This window comes from Erpetoichthys calabaricus, chromosome 11 (genome assembly GCF_900747795.2).
Source record: "Erpetoichthys calabaricus chromosome 11, fErpCal1.3, whole genome shotgun sequence".
NCBI classification, from domain to species: Eukaryota; Metazoa; Chordata; class Cladistia; order Polypteriformes; family Polypteridae; genus Erpetoichthys; species Erpetoichthys calabaricus.
Genome location: NC_041404.2, coordinates 105,831,255 through 105,854,272, shown reverse-complemented (window position 1 = coordinate 105,854,272; position 23,018 = coordinate 105,831,255). Strand labels below are relative to the sequence as shown.

The 23,018-nt window shown below is 39.2% G+C and overlaps 1 protein-coding gene across 2 annotated transcripts in view; it reads right to left on the bottom strand.

The window, feature by feature from the left end:
• Positions 1–1,633: 1,633 nt before the first annotated feature.
• The window catches only part of si:dkey-16n15.6 (organic solute transporter subunit alpha), a 45,199-nt gene continuing 23,814 nt past the window's right edge, over positions 1,634–23,018 (bottom strand). For both annotated transcript variants that reach the window (XM_028813678.2, XM_028813680.2), the window contains 4 exons: positions 18,828–18,983; positions 14,084–14,195; positions 13,304–13,556; positions 1,634–2,796 (listed from right to left, as the gene is read on the bottom strand). In XM_028813678.2, coding sequence (XP_028669511.1) covers positions 2,330–2,796; positions 13,304–13,556; positions 14,084–14,195; positions 18,828–18,983 — 988 coding nt within the window. In that variant the 3' untranslated portion in view covers positions 1,634–2,329. The remainder of the gene's footprint in view (positions 2,797–13,303; positions 13,557–14,083; positions 14,196–18,827; positions 18,984–23,018) is intronic.

Genomic DNA, 23,018 nt, shown 5'->3' with positions numbered 1-23,018 from the left:
GATTGGACTTTGCTGAAGAACATCTAAAAAAAGCCAGCACAGTTCTGGAAAAACATTCTTTGGACCAGGGGTCCCCAACCCCCGGTCCGCGGCCCAGTATCGGGCCGCAGCCGTCTGACAGCCAGGCCGCGAGAGAACTGCCGGCAACGGAGACTCACTCAGACTTTTCAGAACGCTTGGCGGGCAGGGCTTTGCAGCGGCACAGAGAGAGGAGAGAGACCGAGGTTGAGTATTACAACAAAGTATTTTTATGGTCCCGACAGTTTCCCCATATGACACGAGCCTATAGAATCGCGTTACTACGAAGTACATTCAGCAGATGCTTTCATTGCAACGAAGTGACCTTGAAATGCTTGAACAAATCATCCACAGAGCAGTTAGATCTGTTGTCGCAGTTCAGTTGTGCACATTTGCACAACGATCCCCAAACAGAAACATTGTAAACAAAATCTCTTTCTTCGAACTTTCCTACCTTTTGTTTATTGCTTGTCAACATTTGAAAAACATCCATTGGAATTTAACTCATTGTCACCCTCCTATAGAAACGGCAGACACGAAAAAAAGATAGCAGTGTTAATGTTTGTGATGTGCAATCTGTTGGAATGGCAAATGTAAAGCATATGTCTTTGTTATATGCAAAAAAAGAAGAAACATCTCGGGTTGCAAACGTATGCGAACTGCTTAATAACTTAATAATAATAGAAATGTTATGTAAATTGTGTATAAAAGTGACCCCCCCTCCAACCGGTCCGTGGAAAAATTTGCATCTAATAAAGTGGTCCTTGCTGTCAAAAAGGTTGGGGACCACTGCTTTGGACAGATGAAACCAAGATCAACCTCTACCAGAATGATGGCAAGAAAAAAGTATGGAGAAGGCGTGGAACAGTTCATTATCCAAAGCATACCACATCATCTGTAAAACACGGTGGAGGCAGTGTGATGGCTTGGGTGTGCATGGCTGCCAGTGGCACTGGGACACTAGTGTTTATTGAGGATGTGACACAGGACAGAAGCAGCCGAATTAATTCTGAGGTGTTCAGAAACATACTGTCTGCTCAAATCCAGCTAAATGCAGTCAAATTGATTGGGCGGCGTTTCATGATACAGATGGACAATGACCCAAAACATACAACCAAAGCAACTCAGGAGTTTATTAAAGCAAAGAAGTGGAAAATTCTTGAATGTCTAAGTCAGTCACCTGATCTTAACCCAATTGAGCATGCATTTCACTTTTTGAAGACTAAACTTCAGACAGAAAGGCCCACAAACAAACAGCAACTGAAAGCCGCTGCAGTAAAGGCCTGGCAGAGCATTAAAAAGGAGGAAGCCCAGCATCTGGTGATGTCCATGAGTTCAAGACTTCAGGCTGTCATTGCCAGCAAAGGGTTTTCAACCAAGTATTAGAAATGAACATTTTATTTCCAGTTATTTCATTTGTCCAATTACTTTTGAGCCCCTGAAATGAAGGGATTGTGTTAAAAAAATGCTTTAGTTGCCTCACATTTTTATGCAATCGTTTTGTTCACCCCACTGAATTAAAGCTGAAAGTCTGCACTTCAACTGCATCTGAGTTGTTTCATTTAAAATTCATTGTGGTAATGTACAGAACCAAAATTAGAAAAAAGTTGTCTCTGTCCAAATATTTATGGACCTAACTGTATTTCTAATAATGAAATCTTGTAAACACACACTGAAAGTGATAAGGATGTTAATGTGCACAATTTATTTCTCTGCATACACATCTTGTTAAAATATTTTTTTATATTTAGATAAGGAAATCACACCAAAAATATTTTGTAGCACTAAAAACATGCATTTATGAAACTACAGAAATTTCAAATCTGAGTAGTTCTTCAATGAACTGTTTTAGTTCAGCTTGAGATGTGCACCTGGGCAGCAATCATTACACCTTTTTTATTCAGTTTTTGGGTCACAGGGAACTAAGAGTCACTTTCAGTGTCATCAGGAGTCAGGTAGAAACATATACTGGATAAAAGGCTGCACTTGTATGCACTCATATTGGGCCAATTTAGATTAACTTCCTAGCTATGTACCAATGTCCTTGGCAATTAACTCACACAGACAAAGAAAGAATGTACACTATCTACATATTGACCAGAGTAAGTTTCAAAATCATTCTCAGAGTTCTGTGAGGCAGGAGTGCTAAACACTGTGCCACCAGGCTGCTCTGGCAAGAGCATGTCCTTTATTTCTTTATATCCCTACTCTGTTAAGGTTTGTAACAAGTAGAATTTATCCTCCTCGTACAGTTCTCCATTTACTTTCAGGCCAATTCTGGAGGGTTCCTCCTCACCATTGCAGCTTCATTCTAAACTACTGTGACCTCATTTCTAGTATTGTAATTGATCTCTGCTTTCACCATCATCTTTCCCATTTCTAAATCTGCTTTCTTGCCAGTGCTTACCATGTCCCCAAATCTCTGTTCATGAGGATAAATTCTTTCAGAAAATGTCATACCAGAGCTAGGCTGTTGGGTAAAATGGAATTCATCCAAGGGTGCATGCTCTATTTTACACAGACTATCTTCACTGTCACTGTGATATCCGTGATTTAATGCAGAGGTCATCATTCCTGTCCAGGGCTCTTGTGAGATCACAGAAATTCTCTCAGCAAGGTGCACTTCCTCTGTCTGCACATATTTGTCTTGCTTGAAACTCACTGGGCCAAATTCACTTGTTGATCCATTAGGAGAGCCAGGTTCCACCTTACGGAAGCATTGCCGTGCAAAAAGCCCAATGCAGAACATCTCCACAATGATGGAGTAGTGGTAAATTACTGTAGAGACAAAAGCATCAGTGAACAAAATTATTTATCAAACTCAGTGGTCTAAGAAAGTAGGATATATCAAATATATCTGACTGCTATTAATATCTTCACACCTGATGCTATTTATATGGTGTTTCCCTTTAGGATAAATAAAGTACGTACAGTGCCTATAAAAAGAGTTTACCCCTAGGAAGTTTTAAGTTTTTTTTTCTCTTTAATGTCAAAGTGAAAAAAGATTTCTGTTAAGTGGTCTAAATCAATTACAAATATAACACACAAAATAACAGACTGCATAAATATTCACTACCTTCAAGTCAGCATTTAGTGGACGTACCTTTGGCAGTCATTACAGCCTTGAGTATGTCTGGGCAGGTCTCTGCCAGATCTATATTTCTGCACATTTCATATTTTCTCTATTTGTCTTTGCAAACGTCCTGCACATTTGCACACATGGGCAAAGGTACAGTGCATCCGGAAAATATTCACAGCGCATCACTTTTTCCACCTTTTGTTATGTTACAGTCTTATTCCAAAATGGATTAAATTCATTTTTTTTCCTCAGAATTCTACACACAACACCCCATAATGACAACGTGAAAAAAGTTTACTTGAGATTTTTGCAAATTTATTTAAAATAAAAAAACTGAGAAATCACATGTGCATAAGTAGTCACAGCCTTTGCTCAATACTTTGTCGATGCACCTTTGGCAGTAATTACAGCCTCAAGTCTTTTTGAATATGATGCCACAAGCTTGGCACACCTATCCTTGGCCAGTTTCGCCCATTCCTCTTTGCAGCACCTCTCAAGCTCCATCAGGTTGGATGGGAAGCGTCGTTGCACAGCCATTTTAAGATCTCTAAAGAGATGTTCAATTGGATTCAAGTCTGGGCCACTCAAGGACATTCACAGAGTTCTCCTGAAGCCACTCCTTTGATATCTTGGCTGTGTGCTTAGGGTCGTTGTCCAGCTGAAAGATGAACCGTCGCCCCAGTCTGAGGTCAAGAGCACTCTGGAGCAGGTTTTCATCCAGGATGTCTCTGTACATTGCTGCAGTCATCTTTCCCTTTATCCTGACTAGTTTCCCAGTTACTGCCGCTGAAAAACATCCCCACAGTATGACGCGGCCACCACCATACTTCACTGTAGGGATGGTGCCAGGTTTCCCCCAAATGTGACTCCTGGCATTCACACCAAAGAGTTCAATCTTTGTCTCATCAGACCAGAGAATTTTCTTTCTCATGGTCTGAGAGTCCTTCACGTGCCTTTTGGCAAACTTGAGGCAGGCTGCCATGTGCCTTTTACTAAGGAGTGGCTTCCGTCTGGCCACTCTACCATACAGACCTGATTGGTGGATTGCTGCAGAGATGGTTGTCCTTCTGGAAGGTTCTCCACTCTCCACAGAGGACCTCTGGAGCTCTGACAGAGTGACCATCGGGTTCTTGGTCACCTCCCTGACTAAGGTCTTTCTCCCCCGATCGCTCAGTTTAGATGGCCGGCCAGCTCTAGGAAGAGTCCTGGTGGTTTCAAACTTCTTCCACTTACGGATGATGGAGGCCATTGTGCTCATTGAGACCTTCAAAGCAGCAGAAATTTTTCTGTAACCTTCCCCAGATTTGTGCCTCGAGACAATCCTGTCTCTGAGGTCTACAGACAATTCCTTTGACTTCATGCTTGGTTTGTGCTCTGACATAAACTGTCAACTGTGGGACCTTATATAGACAGGTGTGGGCCTTTCCAAATCATGTCCAATCAACTGAATTTACCACAGGTGGACTCCAATTTAGCTGCAGCAACATCTCAAGGATGATCAGGGGAAACAGGATGCACCTGAGCTCAATTTTGAGCTTCATGGCAAAGGCTGTGAATACTTATGTACATGTGCTTTCTCAATTTTTTTATTTTTAATAAATTTGCAAAAACCTCAAGTAATCTTTTTTCATGTTGTTATTATGGGGTGTTGTGTGTAGAATTCTGAGGAAAAAAATGAATTTAATCCATTTTGTAATAAGGCTGTAACATAACAAAATATGGAAAAAGTGATGTGCTGTGAATACTTTCTGGATGCACTGTATGCTGAAAACAGTTCAGGGTGCAAGGGCCTGCCCAAGACTAGACTAGCACCACCAGAAGCAAAGGACATTTCATGTATTCCAAAAAGAGATTTTTCTATAAGAAATTGCATTGAGCATATAATGAAAAAAACAGAACATTTTCATTATACTGTATATAACAGTGCCATCTTCTGTGAGATAGGGGACAGTCTCCCATTGCCCGTTATGCAGAGGCATGACTGCTCTTGATGTAAATGAAATGTGTTGTGGTTGTATTGAGTGTAGTATATGAAGTCTCAGTTTAGTGGAGGCCATCTAAGTCTTTAGGCCTTATGTCTACAATGATGATATGTGTCTAAAATAACAAGTAAAATGCATGGCCTAAGGGTTTAGCAGTCTCTGTCTCATTTAATCTATAACCTGATCTCGGTCTTATTGTTTATATGTAAACATTAATTTATTATATTTATGTTTTTCCTCTCCTGTGCAGCCAGCCAAGCTAATTTTCTGTCAACTAGATTCCTTTAGTGCCTGGCATGCTGGTTAGCACCACTGCCATATGGATCCAGCATCCAGAATTCCAAACCAACACCCATTTGTTGTCTCTGTGCAGTTTTGTCCATCTGGCATTTGCTTCAGCTAATCCTTTATTCTCCCATCTTCCCAAAGATCTGTGTAACAGGTGGATTGGTAGTTGTAAACTGGTAGGTGTGCATGGACTGACACTCCATTCAAGGTCGTTTTGGGAATAATGGTCACTGGCTGAGACCCTAAAATTCTGAAAAGGATTAATCCGGTTTGACATTATATGTATGTATGTATGTATGTATCCTCTTTAACATGAGTTTTGTTACATTTTGGCTAAAAATTAATACCCTTTCTCCTTCTACCTCTCTCTCGGTCTTTTACTGTCCTGTACATCTGGAATCATAGAGAAAAATAAAGCCTGTGTAAAGGTTGATGGAAAGCCCAGATCTTACATCAGTAAATATTGTTTTTGGGTAATTCAGAGTCACTGATCTGAATGAACAAAAAAAAATCAGCATTTTGAACATGTGTGGCGGTGCATTATTGACGCAACAACATTACTCCTTAGCTTACTGCTCCTTTGTTGACTGCATGTGTATATTGTGTGGATTTGTGTATCAGGAAAAATGGTGGATGCACCAAACACATTGTTGCCTTTTTATTTGCACATATAAGTCAAGATTTATATCTGCTTATGTTTGTAAAAGTTATCTTGCTTTAAATGTTTCTGTTACAGTTGATATTTGTAAATCTGTGAAACATCTTACACAAGAATAAACTGAACTTTCAAATAGGCTGTCTGTCTTCACTAGTCTTGCTGAGCCAGAAATGATTCTCAAACAAGAATACATGTCTGTGGACAACCCATTAAAAACTGTGTAGTGAATAGTAGCAAAATCATGTACTGCAAATGCTGCAACCACAAGACATCTTCCTAAAACACCCGCCTCCAATTCATCTAATCCATGCATTTTAAACCACTGCTGGGGTATCCGTGAGAGAGCAAAAGATACTGAACAAAAGACTTGACACTGAGAGAAAATTAAAAAACTAAAATTGCTGTTATCTATTTAGGAGCCCAGTAGCACAAGGTAACTGAAGTTTAATAATTAATTTGCACATTGTAATGAGCACTGACAGTAGAGGCAGACAGATGTGCGCGCACACGCACACATACACATACACACAGACCACTGCAGCTGCTGGGCTCTACATGTTTGAGACATGCCTCTGTCCCATCTGCCTCTGACATGCCTCTGTCCACTACAAGTGCTTTCTGTCATTTAAACTATTGCATCACTATATAACATAATATAGTAATTGCAAATAGAGTTTAGATAAGCATTGTGGTCTATGAATATCCAATGTGTAAAACACGTGCGGCTATTTTATCATGGTATGTTTGCCTTTCTAAGTTGACAGTAATGTTAAATTTCTTCAGTTATTCGCTTAGAAGTGCAGTCACAACGTGAGTGCTGTGCAGTCTTGTCCATGCTTGTACTGATGTTTTTAGGCAGGTTTGTTGATTTAGGTGTTTTGTCTACTGAAATCTGCATCTCCTGTGGCTCTTTATTATTAGCTCTCTTAAGAGCAGCCCGTTTGGTGGAGTATGACACACCGTTTATTTCAAATGCATATTTTGCAGTTCACATTTTCATTTACATAGCTGCCAATTCTTTCCATTGATTCTCAATGTATAATCTAATGCTAAAGAAAAGTTTTTCCTTGCATCAGGTTATGCTTATTTTTTAATCAGGTTATGTTTATTTTTAAAATGTGTAATGTGCCCTCTGCTCATGTGACACACATTACATGACTAAAAGGAGACTTTTCAAATGCAGACAGTCCATCGCAAAGAAAAGCTTGCTATCTGTCGGACCAGGTTAACAAGAGCACCTCTGATCTTTTGCAGTTCAATATCACCACCGCCTTGAGGTGTTGGATTAGTTTAAGAATGTGACAATCAATGAGCTGTCATAATTGTTGTCACAAAATTGTTCCCACACATAGAGACAACTATGCGTTTGGGTTCAGCAAGACTAGCTTTCACAAAATAAAGATCAGTAACATATGCTTATAGACTCATATTACTACAAGTACAGTATATCAGATTCATTTACAGCAAAAAAGAGCTGAGGTTTTGTTAAATGGTTAAGATATTAGTACACCCTTAAAAAGTATTGCCTTCATGCTGCATTGTTACTAAGTGGTTAAGGTCATGTGATTGCACTTTACAGCTACTAAACTCCTACTCTCAAATAACAGTGCCTGCCTCATACAAGCAAACACTTTTTATTTAATTATTTATATTTTAATTTACTGTTTCACCCACTCCCTGCCATCATCTTTCACTCTACTGTTTTGGAATCTTGCTTTCATCAATCTTGTTAACAATGTTTTTTAATCTTTCATTTTTGTCATTCTTATAGCAAGAGATGTACCTGAGATGTTATTACACAACCCCAGACCTATATGTTTTACTTCGGTTTATATCCATCTTACTAACCGAAGGTTGTAAACCGGATATGGACGCAAGGCGCTGGGCACATTGAGGCGCACGCGCACTGCCGCTCGTCACAGAGCAAAAAACGAAACGAGAGGATTCGAAGGTTGTATTACAGTACGGTAACCCCAGAGGTCCACGTTGCGCAATAACGCCCTGCAACGCAGGGCACTGGGCGCAGGGCTCACCGGATGTACGGAATCCCCACAGGTCCATGCTGTGACAACACGTGTGCCTACAACGCGCTTGCGAAAGGAGTCACGGCTCAAAGCAAAGAAAACACAGAAACGAGACTACGACCTGTGAACTACACCTGGGGTAAAGCGTGCACGCCAGGTTGTACAGCCGCCCGGATGCGACCGCCCACGCAACCGCATATACCTTCCATGATATGTCTTCACGCAGCGGCTTCCCACCGAGGCGGATATTGCGCTGTGGCGCCCTCCCCACAGTCAGACGCAGCGGGTTCCCAGAGTCAGTAGGCGGCCCCCAAACAACACAACCTGTTCAAGCAGTCGGTGTCAGCAAAGGCAACAGACTCACATCTCCACAAAACGAAACCGCTTTAGTACAGATATGCTTATTGGATTAAATGACATTTCCCCAGATGCACCTGCCCTCCATGATATGTCATCCATCCACATATCGGACGGAACAGAAACTGATTGCCATTCTAGGATTTCCGATTCGCTGGCAAATCGCGGGGTTACTTGTAGGTACAGATGTCAGCATGTGCTAAGTATACGTAAAATGTCAGGAGAAGTGTGTCCAAAAGGCGAAGATCATTGAAACTGAGTATTCCTGTTATAAATGCCTCATTGTGATATAATTTACAGAAACATAATTTCCCAAGGGTTTTCTTTTCTTTACTTGTCACCTGATAATGTCTAACTTTTTACTCAGCAAGACTATATATTGATATGAAGTCTGTGTGTGTGTTTGCGCCCAGCTGTGGGCTGACGCCCTACCCGGGGCTTGTTTCCTGCCTTGCACCATGTGTTTGCTGGGATTGGCTCCAGCAAACCCCCATGACCCTGTAGTTATGATATAGTGGGCTGGATAATGGATAGATGGGTGGATGTCATTTCATCTAACAATTTATGTATGCAAATATATTGTGAGGTTTTGACCGGCACTGTGGTGTGGTTGTTTAGGAACTCCACGCTAAGCCATACATTGCTGATTCAGTCTTTAACACTAATTTACTGAGTAATGTTGAACAAGTTATTTATCCTGCCTATGATTCCCAGTTGTAAAAAATAAATATATTGTATGTAAACAGTTGTATTATGTATCAGTATTTGTAAGGTTCTTTGGGATGGTGTTCACCATTGGAAATAAATTAAAGTTGTTTTTGCTGAATGCCTTAAAAGATACAAGTGTGAGAGCATCAAGTGGAACGTCCCACTCACAAACACTTCCACTTTCACATTAACATAGGCTCAATGTATCATCTTCAATCAGCCTAACCAGCACATCTTTGGTGACGTGGAAGAAAACTGTAGAATCCCAGAGGAAAAGCTATACAAACAGAATGAGAAAATGCAGACCTCACACAGACAACAGAAAGAGTCAGGATTCAAACTTAGGACACTGTGACAATTATGATGTGTTGTGCACACTTAAATTTTAGAACTTTATTGTAATTGAATTATTATTGGAAATGTGCATGTGCACTTCAAGTCATTCCTCATTTAGGATCCACATACAGGAATAAATGTAAAAAAACTGAATTATGATACACATCCTATTGGAAGGTGTAAAAGAACACCAGGGCAGCACGGTGACGCAGTGGGTAGTGCTGCTGCCTCGCAGTTGGAAGACCTGGGGACCTGGGTTCACTTCCCGGGTCCTCCCTGCATGGAGTTTGCATGTTCTCCCTGTGTCTGCGTGGGTTTCCTCCGGGCGCTCCGGTTTCCTCCCACAGTCCAAAGACATGCAGGTTAGGTGGATTGGCGATTCTAAATTGGCCCTAGTGTGTGCTTGGTGTGTGGGTGTGTTTGTGTGTGTCCTGCGGTGGGTTGGCACCCTGCCCGGGATTGTTTCCTGCCTTGTGCCCTGTGTTGGCTGGGATTGGCTCCAGCAGACCCCCGTGACCCTGTGTTCGGATTCAGCGGGTTGGAAAATGGATGGATGGAAAAGAACACCAAAAAGTATTGTAATACTGTCAAGATAGAGAACAGACTATGTTATGATCAAAGTCCCAAGGTCAGCGGAAGCCCCTGTGGCAAAGGAGAATGTGGAAGGTCATCTCACTGAAATCAGTAGGTGGTTCTCACAGCCTAATGGAAGCAGTTGCTTGTGTTACTAAATGCTGTACAGTACTCTATGAAATATGCTTTATTCCTGGTAGACGTCATTGTGCACCATTCATGCAGTTAATGGAATTTGAGAAGAATCATATTATGGGCTTTTATGAAGCAGGACAATTCTTCTGTTAAATTGCAGAAATAATTGGATGCAGGTGTTGAAGTTGGCAATGACAGCAAGAGGAAGGTATCTACAGGATGAGGGTGTATGGATGCATGTTATGACTGAGGTAACAGAAGGAAGATTGTGGCAGATCCAATGTTATGTCAGTAGTGTCCACTCAGATCATATGCAGTCATATTTTTGATGCAAGACTGTGGTCATGCCTTTGCTTGCTTTGACTGCCACTCATTCATTGCTAATCACACCTGCAGTGGTGCCTTGAACATAAAGGTTGGAGGGAAGATGGCAGTCTATTGTCTTTTAGTGATGAAAGAAGGTTCTGACTGGGACTGAGTGAGTGTTGCATGTGTGTCTGACAGTGACCAGTTGAGGGGCTATGTCTGTTGTATATATGTCAGGGCGTATGGTACAGGGTGCCGTCACTACAGTGCCTGTTCATGTCTGGTGTTTGCGTATGTGATGCTGGGGGAGTACAAAGTAAGTTGCACCCGTAAAGATCTGATACACCCTACCAATGATGCCAGAAGAAGACAGAAATTCTAAAAGTAAATGGAAGAGGAGTGGCAACATATATATAAAAAAAGAGTCGACATGTTGTGAGAGGCATACATATGCCTTGAGTACTAACTTTGATACAACACTGAGACGTGAAATCGGAGACAGAACGCGAAGAAGCAGCACAGTCCCAGAGAATCACGCTGATAAAGAACGAGTGGCGGTCCGAAGATGGATGAGATGTGGGCAGTAAATTCGAGCTGAAGACTCGTAAACGGAAGCCAAAGAAAAGACAGACTCAAGCGGTCCCAGTGTATCGTTTCGGTAAAGGTGCAGAGTGGTATGTAGCGGACTGAGACGGAATAAAAAATATATAAAAACAAAAAAGATGAAGCCACTGGGGAAGTACTTAACAGACGGAAAATAGAGAGTGATAGAGGGACGGAGTTTGGGTTGCCACCTACCCTGATGACACTCAACTAATGAAGTAGAAACTGTGGTATCAAACTCTTATTTGTTTTTATTTTTTGCTTTGTATCCTATATGTTTGTCCATAGTAAAAGAAAACATTTAGTTACTGCCAGAAATTTGAATATTATACTTTTAAGTGTGCAGGAAGGGTGATAGCATTGCTCAGGGGAAAGGCTACTTTATAATTCAAGAGAGGTGGCAACAGCCAAACAATTGGCGAGTGGCATTAGGGTATTACACGACTTAGACCTTCACAACCTATGTCAGAAACAAACATCATACATGAAACAGGATACATGTTCCTCCAATAAGACAATGCCATTTAATATTCCATCTGTGCCACTTAATGTGCTGTAGAAACTGTTTGTCAACTCCCCAGGTTGGCAGCTCACCTGATCTCTCCCTGATTATGGAACTGGATTACATGCCCGGAAACCAGCAATGAACCTTGACCAGTTGCAACCTCTGTTTAAGAGTATGAATTGACGGTTCACAGAAGGACATTTGTCATCTGTATATGCATTTGCATGTCTGGGTGTAGGCCTGTATTGCAGCAATGCGAAGTTACATCCAATTTTAATTTGAAAATGCTGCACTATGTGACACTCAATGTACTGAATAAACTAGTGTGTGTGATCATGTTCTTTGCACACTCAGAAGATTCTTCTACCTAAATCTCAATTGCGTGATAATATTTTATATTATTTCTTTTTAAAAAACTTGAAATAGTGAATTTTTTCTTACAAGTCCAAAGTGAATCTTCACAAACCCTTTCAGTAAGCATAGATTGCAAGCAGCTTAAATTATCCTGAAGTCTATCACAGCTCTTGGGAAAGTATAATGCATGTCATATACTTGCAAACATTCATCATTTAAAAGTGCTGATATCTGCACATTTTCTATAGCAATGGCAATCTGACTCGCAAGACCTCCTACATTAAAGGGCTGAATAGGATAGTTAAGCCAAGAAGTACCAGGTTAATTTAGACAATACTAAAAATATTAAAATTTTGGAAACCTGACCTTTATTAACTTTAATAAAATACACAGAAAATTTTAGTTGTGTAGTTCTTAAAAAGTAACACATTCTATCAATTTATTACACAAGTCAAGTCAAGTCAAGTTGGGGAGCATGCACTGGTACAGTGTGTCGCCGCACCCACTACACAACAAACAACTCGGGATCTCAGTTTGCAACCCTCCAGGCCGACATGCGGTCCGGTCCCACTCTCCGCAAATGACCCTCTATCTGCCACAGCCAGGTGTTACATGGGCGACCCCTTGGTCTGGTCCAGCCACTCGGGTCCCTAACAATGAGGATCTTACGAGTCAGATCACCCTCAGGGAAATGTGCCACATGGCCATAGTGCCATAACTGAAGCTCCCTCACAATACAGGTAATGTGCCACATTCGGGACTCCATGAGCAACCGCTCATTTGACACAAAGTCAAACCAACGGTACCCAAGGATTTTCCGGAGAGACACAGTACCAAAGAAGTCCAGTCTTCATCTCAGGTCACTGGATAGCATCCATGTCTCGTGACCATATAGCAAGACAGGAAGCACCAGCACTCTAAAGACTTGGACCTTCGTCCATTTACATAGATATCGAGAGCACCACACATCCCTTTCCAGCGACCTCATGAATCCCATGGTCTCCCAATCCGTCTACTGACTTCATAGGAAGAGTCAGCAGAGACATGAATGTCACTGCCACAGTATGTAAACCTCTCAACAAGTTCAACACTCTATCCGCAAACAGACACACTGCTGATGGCTGTGCCCAAGAGGTCATTAAAGGCCTGGATTTTGGTTTTTATCCAGGACATTCACAAGCCCAGACACTGTGTGGGTTTTTTTTTTTTGATCAGATAAAAAATTAGGTCTTATGAGTGACATTACGGGAGATGTTACTCTAATTTTTTGTAAGTTTTACATGTTTCCTAACAGACAATTATACTGTAAGTGTAGGCTAAATGTTTACAACTAGACTTTGACAGAAAAAAAAGGCAGAATGAATCTGGAATACTTACATTGTGAGCGCATGAGTCTGGAGAAGGGTGGATTGCAGGGGATGACCCCGAAAGCTGCCATTGTCTCAAGAATTCCACTTTGCAGACCACACAGCACCAAAATTAAAATAATACAAATGAATTTGGCACGTAACCCATAACCATGCAGAGCTCGCCGTGTGGCCTTATAAAAGAGCAAGTAACCATAGAAAGAAAGGAAAGTGGACACTCCAATGATGGCATTCACATAGGCATTAGGGTTCTTGTAGTCAACCTGAAATACAAAGACAGATTATTTTCTCACTAGTTATGCATACATGCATGTTTTGAAATCCCAATCTTAAATAGTATTGTTTGAAGATGCAAACTGTGCTTTCTACTTCCCAGTCTTAAACAGTTTTGTTTCAAGCCACATTCCAACTATGCAACTATACCTCTCTACCTTCATATAATTCATTTTCACATTCACTGATTCACTTATTAGTTGAATTACAAAGTTACATGTAATTCCATTGAATTACATGATTGTTGATAGATAGATAGATAGATAGATAGATAGATAGATAGATAGATAGATAGATAGATAGATAGATAGATAGATAGATAGATAGATAGATAGATAGATAGATCCCAAAGGAAATTGCATTTTTACAGAAACAGACAAAAACACACAATATACAGTACATATGACAATAATTATTATAATATTAAGTATGGTCTGTATATGACAAGATCAGAAGATGTAATGTTCTTTCATGATTTATCCAACGTTCCTTCTTCTTTCCCTAAAGTTTTACTCACATCCCCGTAGTCATACTTCTCATCTGTCCACAGCACCATGGTGACAAAGAAGAGGATTGTCCTCACAACTGATAGCTGAAAAACAATAGCTGTCATCCATCTTATATTAGACCTGTGGAAGAAAAATTAATCTGAAAAATCAAATAAAGTATTTGTTATAGGTAGAAGTGTGTAATAACAAAGTAATCTAAAAATGAATCACATGTATTGGTTTTGCTTTGTGCTGCCATTGCCTGTTACATGAACATAGCCCCAGTTAGTACTGCTGCCAAACTGATAATCAATCTTTATTTCATACAGCGTCATTAACATGCACCATCACAAACACACACATTTACTGCTCCTAGTAAAGGTATTCACATTCTTGGAGATTTTCATGTTTTTTGAGTCACAGTAGATTTAATTTGGCTTTTTTCACACTGATCAGCATAAAAAAATAAACTTTTTAATATCAAAGTGAAAACATATCTCTGCAAAGTGGTGTAAATTAATTTCAGATTTAAAGCAAAACATAATGGATTGCACCCCAAAGAAGAAATACACTACTAAGAGACACCAGGATATTACATAGGAAAGCAAACATGAGAGCTATATAATCTAGGATAGCTATAGTGTAAAACATAACAATAGTGACAGGCAAAATCAAATGAGTTGATATAAAAGTCAATAAAAACTACAAAATGAAAGATTCACTACAAAATACAAATGAATAAAACAGGATATTTTACAGTGAAGTTATGACATTGCAATTACATTGAATAACGATGGCATGGAACTCATAAATGACATGACGACAACTAAACATAGAGAATCTGCCTGCATATTGATGAGATATCATTCATAGACCTAAGATAAGTCTATGTTTCTCCGTGGATTCCCATTAACTGACTAACTTATGAAAATGCACAGCAGAGAGTGCACTGAGTAACTACATCACAGTTTTGAATGACAATTGTATTATGGTAAATCACAAGGCCTGTAGTGGGTGGTTAGAAAGGTCCAGTTTATCACTGGGCCATCCATAAGGGTCATTAAAATCCACACAAAATTACAGAAAAAATATATTGTCCTGGACTATACAGACTCCAGATACAAATCATATGACTTCTTTTTCCATTCTATAAACAATATTGCAGCATCCAATGTTTTACCAGTGGACTTGAAAGCGTTTCTTACCCTGGGACATTAAATTGTTAATTCGTATACAAACGTCTGCTTGAGCAGTGATTAAGACTCGACTGTGTTAGCACCGGCACTACTAATCACGTATCTCTACAGATTCAATGTTACTTACAGGCCACAGCTTAGTAATTTGTATGTTCTGAGTGTTACTTCTTATACATGTTGCAAATTTATTTATTTGTTTGTTTATTCATTTATCCATTAATTATTCAATGACGTTATATACTATTTGCATTAATATTCATTGATTTTTTAAAAGATTGTCCTTTTAGTAATTTATTTTGGCCATGTCATTCTACTATGTACTATATTGTCCCTGCATATTTCTACACCACCGGGGCTATATTTGATTTTTCCTGTAAGATATAATGATAATAAGTTTAATTGAGATAATGTAAATTGAATTGAATAGAGAGAGTTCCAGAGTGACAATGTCTCAAATTAGAATGATTGTTTGCCATGAACTGCTAAACAGGGTGTTAGGATAGCTAATGGTGTTTAAGGTTTTAATTAAAACCAACATTTTCATTTAAATATATTCTTTCATAATGCTTGCCTTTCTGTCTAAGCATTCAGGACACAAACAGAGAAGAGGGCATTATTATAATTTAGTGTTCCAATAAGTTTACCGCCATATTGTAAGGGGCAGAGCCTTGTCCTGCTTATCATTCTTAATTCTGTGAAACTGATGACACATCACAGGAGCTTCATCCTGTTACATGGTTATCCATTGTGTAGAGAATATGAGACCTGGGTGGCTATTAAACCTTAGAATAGGGGTGTCAAACTCTGGGCCTGGAGGGCCCATTTTCATTCTAAACCCTTTTCCTAATCAGTGACCAGTTTTCACTGCTAATTAAATTCTTTTTCCCTTCATTTCAATAGCCCTGTTTTTAAGGATTCAGTGCTCTGAATTGATTCTTTTCTTCTTTAAACGACAGCCAAACAGAAATGAGACATGAAACAAGCCAACAGACGACCAGCTAAATTGGGGCTTCAAACGCCAGCCAATTTCACTCCAATCACTTTCTTAATGAGAAGCTGATTCTTGCTGTTAATTAAATCCGTTATTTAATTCCATGGCTTGTTGCTTCTCTTATTCTGTCACAGCAGACATTTCCAAAACTGTTGATTTTCTGTTTCTTCTAAGGATACCGTCGAAATGTTTTGGTGACCTGAGAGATCAACCTTACTGAGACCTTTCTTTATTTTCAGATATTGTATGATGGGCACAGGTGAGCTGGTCATGTGGTGGCTTGTTTTGTGTCTCACTATAATTTGGCTGCTAATTAAGGAAAAAGATACAACAAAGGGGCCTGAGTCAAGTTAATTAAAATTAAGGCAAAAGAAGTTAATTAGCAGCAAAAACTGGTAACTAATTAAGAAGATGGTTAGAATGAAAACCTGCAGCCACTGTAGCCCTCCAGGACCAGAGTTCGACACCCGTGCCTTAGAACAAAGCAACAGCTTGCACTTGGATTTCCTGTAGCAATCTTTATCTTTCTATTTGTGTGCATGGGCACCGGAAAAACCATTTGATCTGTATATGTTTTCATTACAGGATGGCAAAGATCACCTTAAAGGATATAGAAATGTATATATGTTTCTACATGTGTAGACATCAGCTACCCTCGGCATTACGTTTAATTATTTATTATTATGAAATCTGTTTTTCAGTTTGCAACATTTACCCATATATTTTCTAATCACACGTAGCATAATTTTTGGATGTGTGATAATGGAAATTAATGACTGCATTCGGAGACAAAGCAGGACATAACACTAGATGAGGTGGTAATCAGTTTCAGGATACACTAACTCCATCGGGCCTATTTAGAGCTGTCAATTAATGTAACATACATGAACACAGGGGAAATAGTCAGATTGAACACAGACAATACACAATTCATGTTGCTAGAGCTTTTGGGCAGTAATGCTAATTACTTTACCAAAATGCCACTCTGTAAGCAACTTACTGTACTTAAAAAGTTAAAATTGCATCAATTATAATATTCTCTCGGCACGGTGGAGCAGTGGTAGCACTGCTGCCTCGCACTTAGGAGACCCGGGTTTGCTTCCCGGGTCCTCCCTGCATGGAGTTTGCATGTTCTCCCCGTGTCTGCGTGGGTTTCCTCCGGGCGCTCCGGTTTCCTCCCACAGTCCAAAGACATGCAGGTTATGTGGATTGGTGATTCTAAATTGTGCTTGGTGTGTGTTTGAGTGTGTCCTGTGGTGGGTTGGCACCCTCCGTGGGATTGGTTCCTGTGTGGGCTGGGATTGGCTCCAGCAGACCCCTGTGACCCTGTGTTCAGATTCTGCGGGTTGGACAATGGATGGATGGATAATATTCTCTCACCACAGAAGGTAGCTTTGAAACCAAAGTCACACTCAACTATTCTGGTCCAGTATTGAGTAGGTACTCACAACAGAATGAACACAAAATTCAAGAAGATGCTACAAGTGAAAACAAAAAGCAGTCTTTTCTTTACTGCAAGTGCTACAATTGTTAGTATAAATTGAATACATGTGCCCAGAAAATAGATTTATCGATCATTATTTAGAAATAAGATAACAATGGTAAGCAGGTTTGAGAATGTTAACATATTCTGATCAAATAGTTTACATAATGATATATTTTTGGTAAAGTCATACTGATAAAATGGAAAAGGGAAATTAGTAGTTCATTCATAGTTTGATCCTTCTGTCACTGAATTGATCCATATATTAGTGTTTACAGTACAAATACTGCCTCCATTGATATTCTGCTTTTAGTTTTAGTTTAACCAGCATATTCTACAGCATAACTTAACACATTATTTAAAGCCAATAAGCGACTTTTAAAACCTGCTCAGGGACAGCCAATGACAATATGCTACATAGCCAGCATCATTCACATTTGACAGGCTGTGATATCACAATCATCCAGCAATTCATGATGTCTGCAAACGTTCCAAGTCATGTCAAGCATCAGCTCAGAAGGACCTGTTGTCATCTAGGAAGATCAAAATCCATCAGCTTTTAATTAGGATTTCTTTATGAAGAAAGTCTTTCATGGGGGGTGGCACGGTGGCGCAGTGGTAGTGCTGCTGCCTCGCAGTTAGGAGACCCGGGTTTGCTTCCCGGGTCCTCCCTGCATGGAGTTTGCATGTTCTCCCCGTGTCTGCGTGTGTTTCCTCTGGGTGCTCCGGTTTCCTCCCACAGTCCAAAGACATGCAGGTTAGGTGGATTGGCGATTCTAAATTGGCCCTGGTGTGTGTGGGTGTGTTTGTGTGTGTCCTGCGGTGGGTTGGCACCCTGCCCAAGATTGGTTCCTGCCTTGTGCCGTGTGTTGGCTGGGATTGGTTCCAGCAGACCCACGTGACCCTGTGTTCGGATTCAGCGGGTTGGAAAATGAATGGATGGATGGACTTTCATGGATGTATTATTCTTCCACATATCTCTCTGTCTGAAGTTCCCACTTAAGTTTTTTATTGACAAGTTCACAAAAAGATGAAGAAAATAAACTAAATTCAGAGGGCAGTGCACCTAGTCTACCTGAAGTAGTTAGTTAGGATTCTCTTACCTGTTAACAGTTATCATTGGAAAACAGCAGCAGCAACAACATGGAAAGGGGTTTGGTGAAACCAGCTGTCCCTCTAATACTACCAGCATCTGAGATTTTCCTCCAAAAAAGTCAGTAATGAGAGCCAAAAACTTCCAAAGAGTAATGGAGTGATACCTGTAACATGTAAAATTTCACTACTGTAATGAAGTATCCAGAAAAAAAAATTCTTTAACTCACATCCTGTTTGGTGGAACTTTTGCATCATTTTGATTTGTACATTCAGAAAAATTAAAGGCATAAAACCTTTGTTGGAAAAAAATCATCCTGGCACAAAATAACTGATTTAGGCTATACATGAGGCTGTAGGTGGTGTGGGGTAGAAATAAAATGGCAAAGGTATAGAGATTTCTGCGATGGTGAGGTTATTACAAGTGTATCTGTAAATCATTTTTGCTTTAGTGCAATAAAAATTCCTGAGAGAGCAAAGAGTGCATAATCTTAAAGGAACAGCAGTCTTAACTATGAATAAACCATGTACATTAGCAAAATTAATTGGAAAAGTAAAATAAAGGTGAATAATTCCCAGACTGATAAATTATAAATAAAAACAAGGAAATATCAGCAAAATTACATGAGAATATCACTAATATTAAATTAACACTTAAGGTCTATTTATAGATACAGTGTTGTCACATATTCAGTTTAATTGTTAATTTAATACAGGCAACTTTATTTTGCAGAAATCAAAACACAGGCAAAAACTGGCAACAAATTAATAAGTTGGAGTAACTTAGCAATGAGTTTGGAAAGCACATCTCTGCTGGACTCTTTTTGGGCTTGCCTATTTTTACATGCAAATTCTTTTTTTTCATTAACATTTTACTTTATATTGTTGTTCTTAGCAAAAATCAGTTTTATCACACACATTAAAATACATTTACATCTATCATTAATTTCATACATGTTTTAACAAGCTTTATCCATTACACAGGCATGGAGAGCCAGTGTATATTCAGGCAGTATAGGGCAAAACACATTCAATAATTCTGAATAAGACAAAAGTCCCATAATCACTTCAACCAAGATATTTAGGGACTCCTTCCCCTGAATCAGCCTAATCACTCTTCTCTACTCCATACATCACGCTATATAACCTAACATTCTATTAACATTCTTAATGGCTTCAGAACACGGTCTTGAAGTTGATAGTGAAGAGTCCACTATGACTCCTAGATCACTTTCATAACATGTACTTTCAATTTTCATACATTGTATTGTGTATTCAAACCTAACATTTTTACTTTTTACATGTAATGCTTTACATTTACTTACATTACATTTAATCTGCCAGAAATCTGCCCATGCCTACTGTATAAGTTTTCCAATTTCCTCTGTAATGATTCAATGAATTCTAAATTACCTGCCACTTCACCAAGCTTGGTATCATCTGCAGACTTAACCATCGTGTTATTTATATTCCAGTCCAAATCATTTACTGTATATCCACTAAAAATATCAGAGGCCCCAACAATGACTCCTGTGGGACACCACTATTAACATCACCTATTTCAGATCAGGTCCCCCACACCTTAACTCTCTGCTTCCTGTGTCTTAGCCAATTCTGCACCCATCTACACACTATACCCTGAACTCCCACTTCTTTTCGTATGATGCTCAACTTGTCACGTGGCACCTTATCAAAAGCTTTATGAAAATCAAGATAAATAATATCATATGCATTACTTTGAATGTATTCATTTGTTGCTTCTTCATAGAATTTTAAAATGTAAGTAAAATACAACCTCCCTTGTCTGAGCCAATGATGACTGTTCAGTAAAACTGTGCTTGCCATGTGTTGCTCAATCTTTTTCTTAAGATTTGCTTCAACTAATTTACCTGTGGCGAATGTTTAGCTTACTGGCTTATAGTTGCTTGGATCTTTTCCATCACCCTTTTTATATAATCAGATAATATTTGGCATTTTCCAGTCCTTTGGAATTTCCCCAGTGTGCAGTGACTTCCTAAAAGTATGTGTCAAGGGTTTATATATGTACTCTCTAACCTCCTTAAGAATTCTGGTCCTGGGAATTTTATTCGATTTCAGCTTATTTAATCTGAGCAGAATGTTCCCTCTACAATCTTTTAATTACTTCATACTTCCATAGTAGTCCCTGTTACCACTGGGAGGTTACCCACTTCCTCACATGTGAAGACTTCAAAAAATTAATGTTTAGAGCATCTGCTATTTCATGGTATGCATTTTTTAATTCCCCTTTAGTATTCCTGATGCACTTTACCTCCTCCTTGACTATTTTTTACTATTAAAATACCAAAAGAATCTCTTTGGGTCATCTGCTATGTTCCTCTGTAAGAGCCTTTTAGCTTCTCCAATATCCTTTGTGGAATACTGGGACGCACCTGCCACACCAACCCTGACATAGACAGGCAGAGACACAAGTGCAGCACACCGCACACTTTTATTTGCATACTTGGAGTTTTCTTTCCTTGCTTCCCAAAGCACAGCACAGTAGAAAGCACCAAATAGTGCAATTCAGTCCTTTTCTCTTTGTCTCTCTCGCTCTCTCTCTTTTTCCACCTCCACTCCTCCTCACAAGCTTCATCCACCTCCTCCTGACTCTGGCTCTCCAAGTAGTGGCATCTGACTCCTTTTATAGGATACCCTGAAGCACTCCAGGTGTCCAATGAGCTTCTCCTGGCAGCACGTCCGGGTGCAGCAGAAATGCTACCAAGCAGAGCTCAGCAAACATCCAGGCACCCCCTGGCTGTGGCCACGGGCCCCAGCAGGGTTGAGCTTCTATGTTCCAAACCTGTAGCCCTGCTGCAAAACATTTCGTGCAAAAAAAATGTCGTGCAAAACATTTCTAAGCCTGTTCCACTGTTCCTTGACTGTCTCCACACTTAAAAGCTTATCCCAGTTTATGCCTTTTATACTTTATCGCCTCTGTTAAAATTTTGCCCAATCAAAGTTAAACTTAATAGTTTTGGTCTTTGCATTTGCACTCTTGCATAATCCTGAGAATTGTGTTATACTATGGTCACGTGACCCTAGCAGTTCAATTACTTCTACACTATTCTACCCTGATTGTTAGAAAATACTAAATCTAGACAGGCATTTTTCCCCACATTGGTGCTTTAAAACACTGTGTTAAAAAGCAGTCTTTGATTATGTCCAAAAACTCATGCTCCTGTACTCCACTATTTGCAAAGTTAGTTCAGCTAAAATGGGTAGCTAAAGTCCACCATGACTATAATATCCCCCTGCAAACCTGCCTTTTAATATTACACTTCATTGGAGGGTCTATAGCAATCTTTTAAAATTAGGTGTCTTTCCTTATTGCTTTTCAGATGAATAAAGATGTCCTCATTAACATGTGGCTCATTGTTAAACTGAACAAGACTTGTATTTAAATACTGCTTGACATAATTGGCAAAGCCTCATCCTTTTATGTTCTGTCTCTCCTTCCTAAAAATGTGTAATCCTCTATGTTTTACTCATCACCATAGTTGTTATTTAGTCAGGTTTCTGTAATTACTATAATATCATAATCACTTTCAGTTACATACAACTCTAAGTCATTTGTTTTATTTTTGACTAGCAAAATACCCGCGCTTCGCAGCGGAGAAGTAGTGTGTTAAAGAGGTTATGTAAACATATATATACATAAACATATATACTTATATATACACATATATACATACATATATGCATATACATATATATATACATATATATATATATATATATATATATATATACATATATATATACATATATATATATACACATACAGACACATATATATACATATACATATATACATATCTACATACATACACATCTATCTATCTATCTATCTATCTATCTATCTATCTATCTATCTATCTATCTATCTATCTATCTATCTATCTATCTATCTATCTATCTATCTATCTATCTATCTATATATATATATCTCTATCTATCTATCTATCTATATATATACATCCCCATGCTTTGCAGCGGCAAAGTACTGCTTTTAAATTTTTTTTAAGAAGAAAACCTTTTTAAATTGAGTGAAAATCTACCAATAACAATTTGTTAAGGATCTGTTTTTTTGTGAAGCTGACTTCACACAGCCTCTCCGCTGTTTTATAAATGAACGTCATATAAGGTCTTCCTTTCTCGTTGCTTTGCCAACGGAAGCAGCC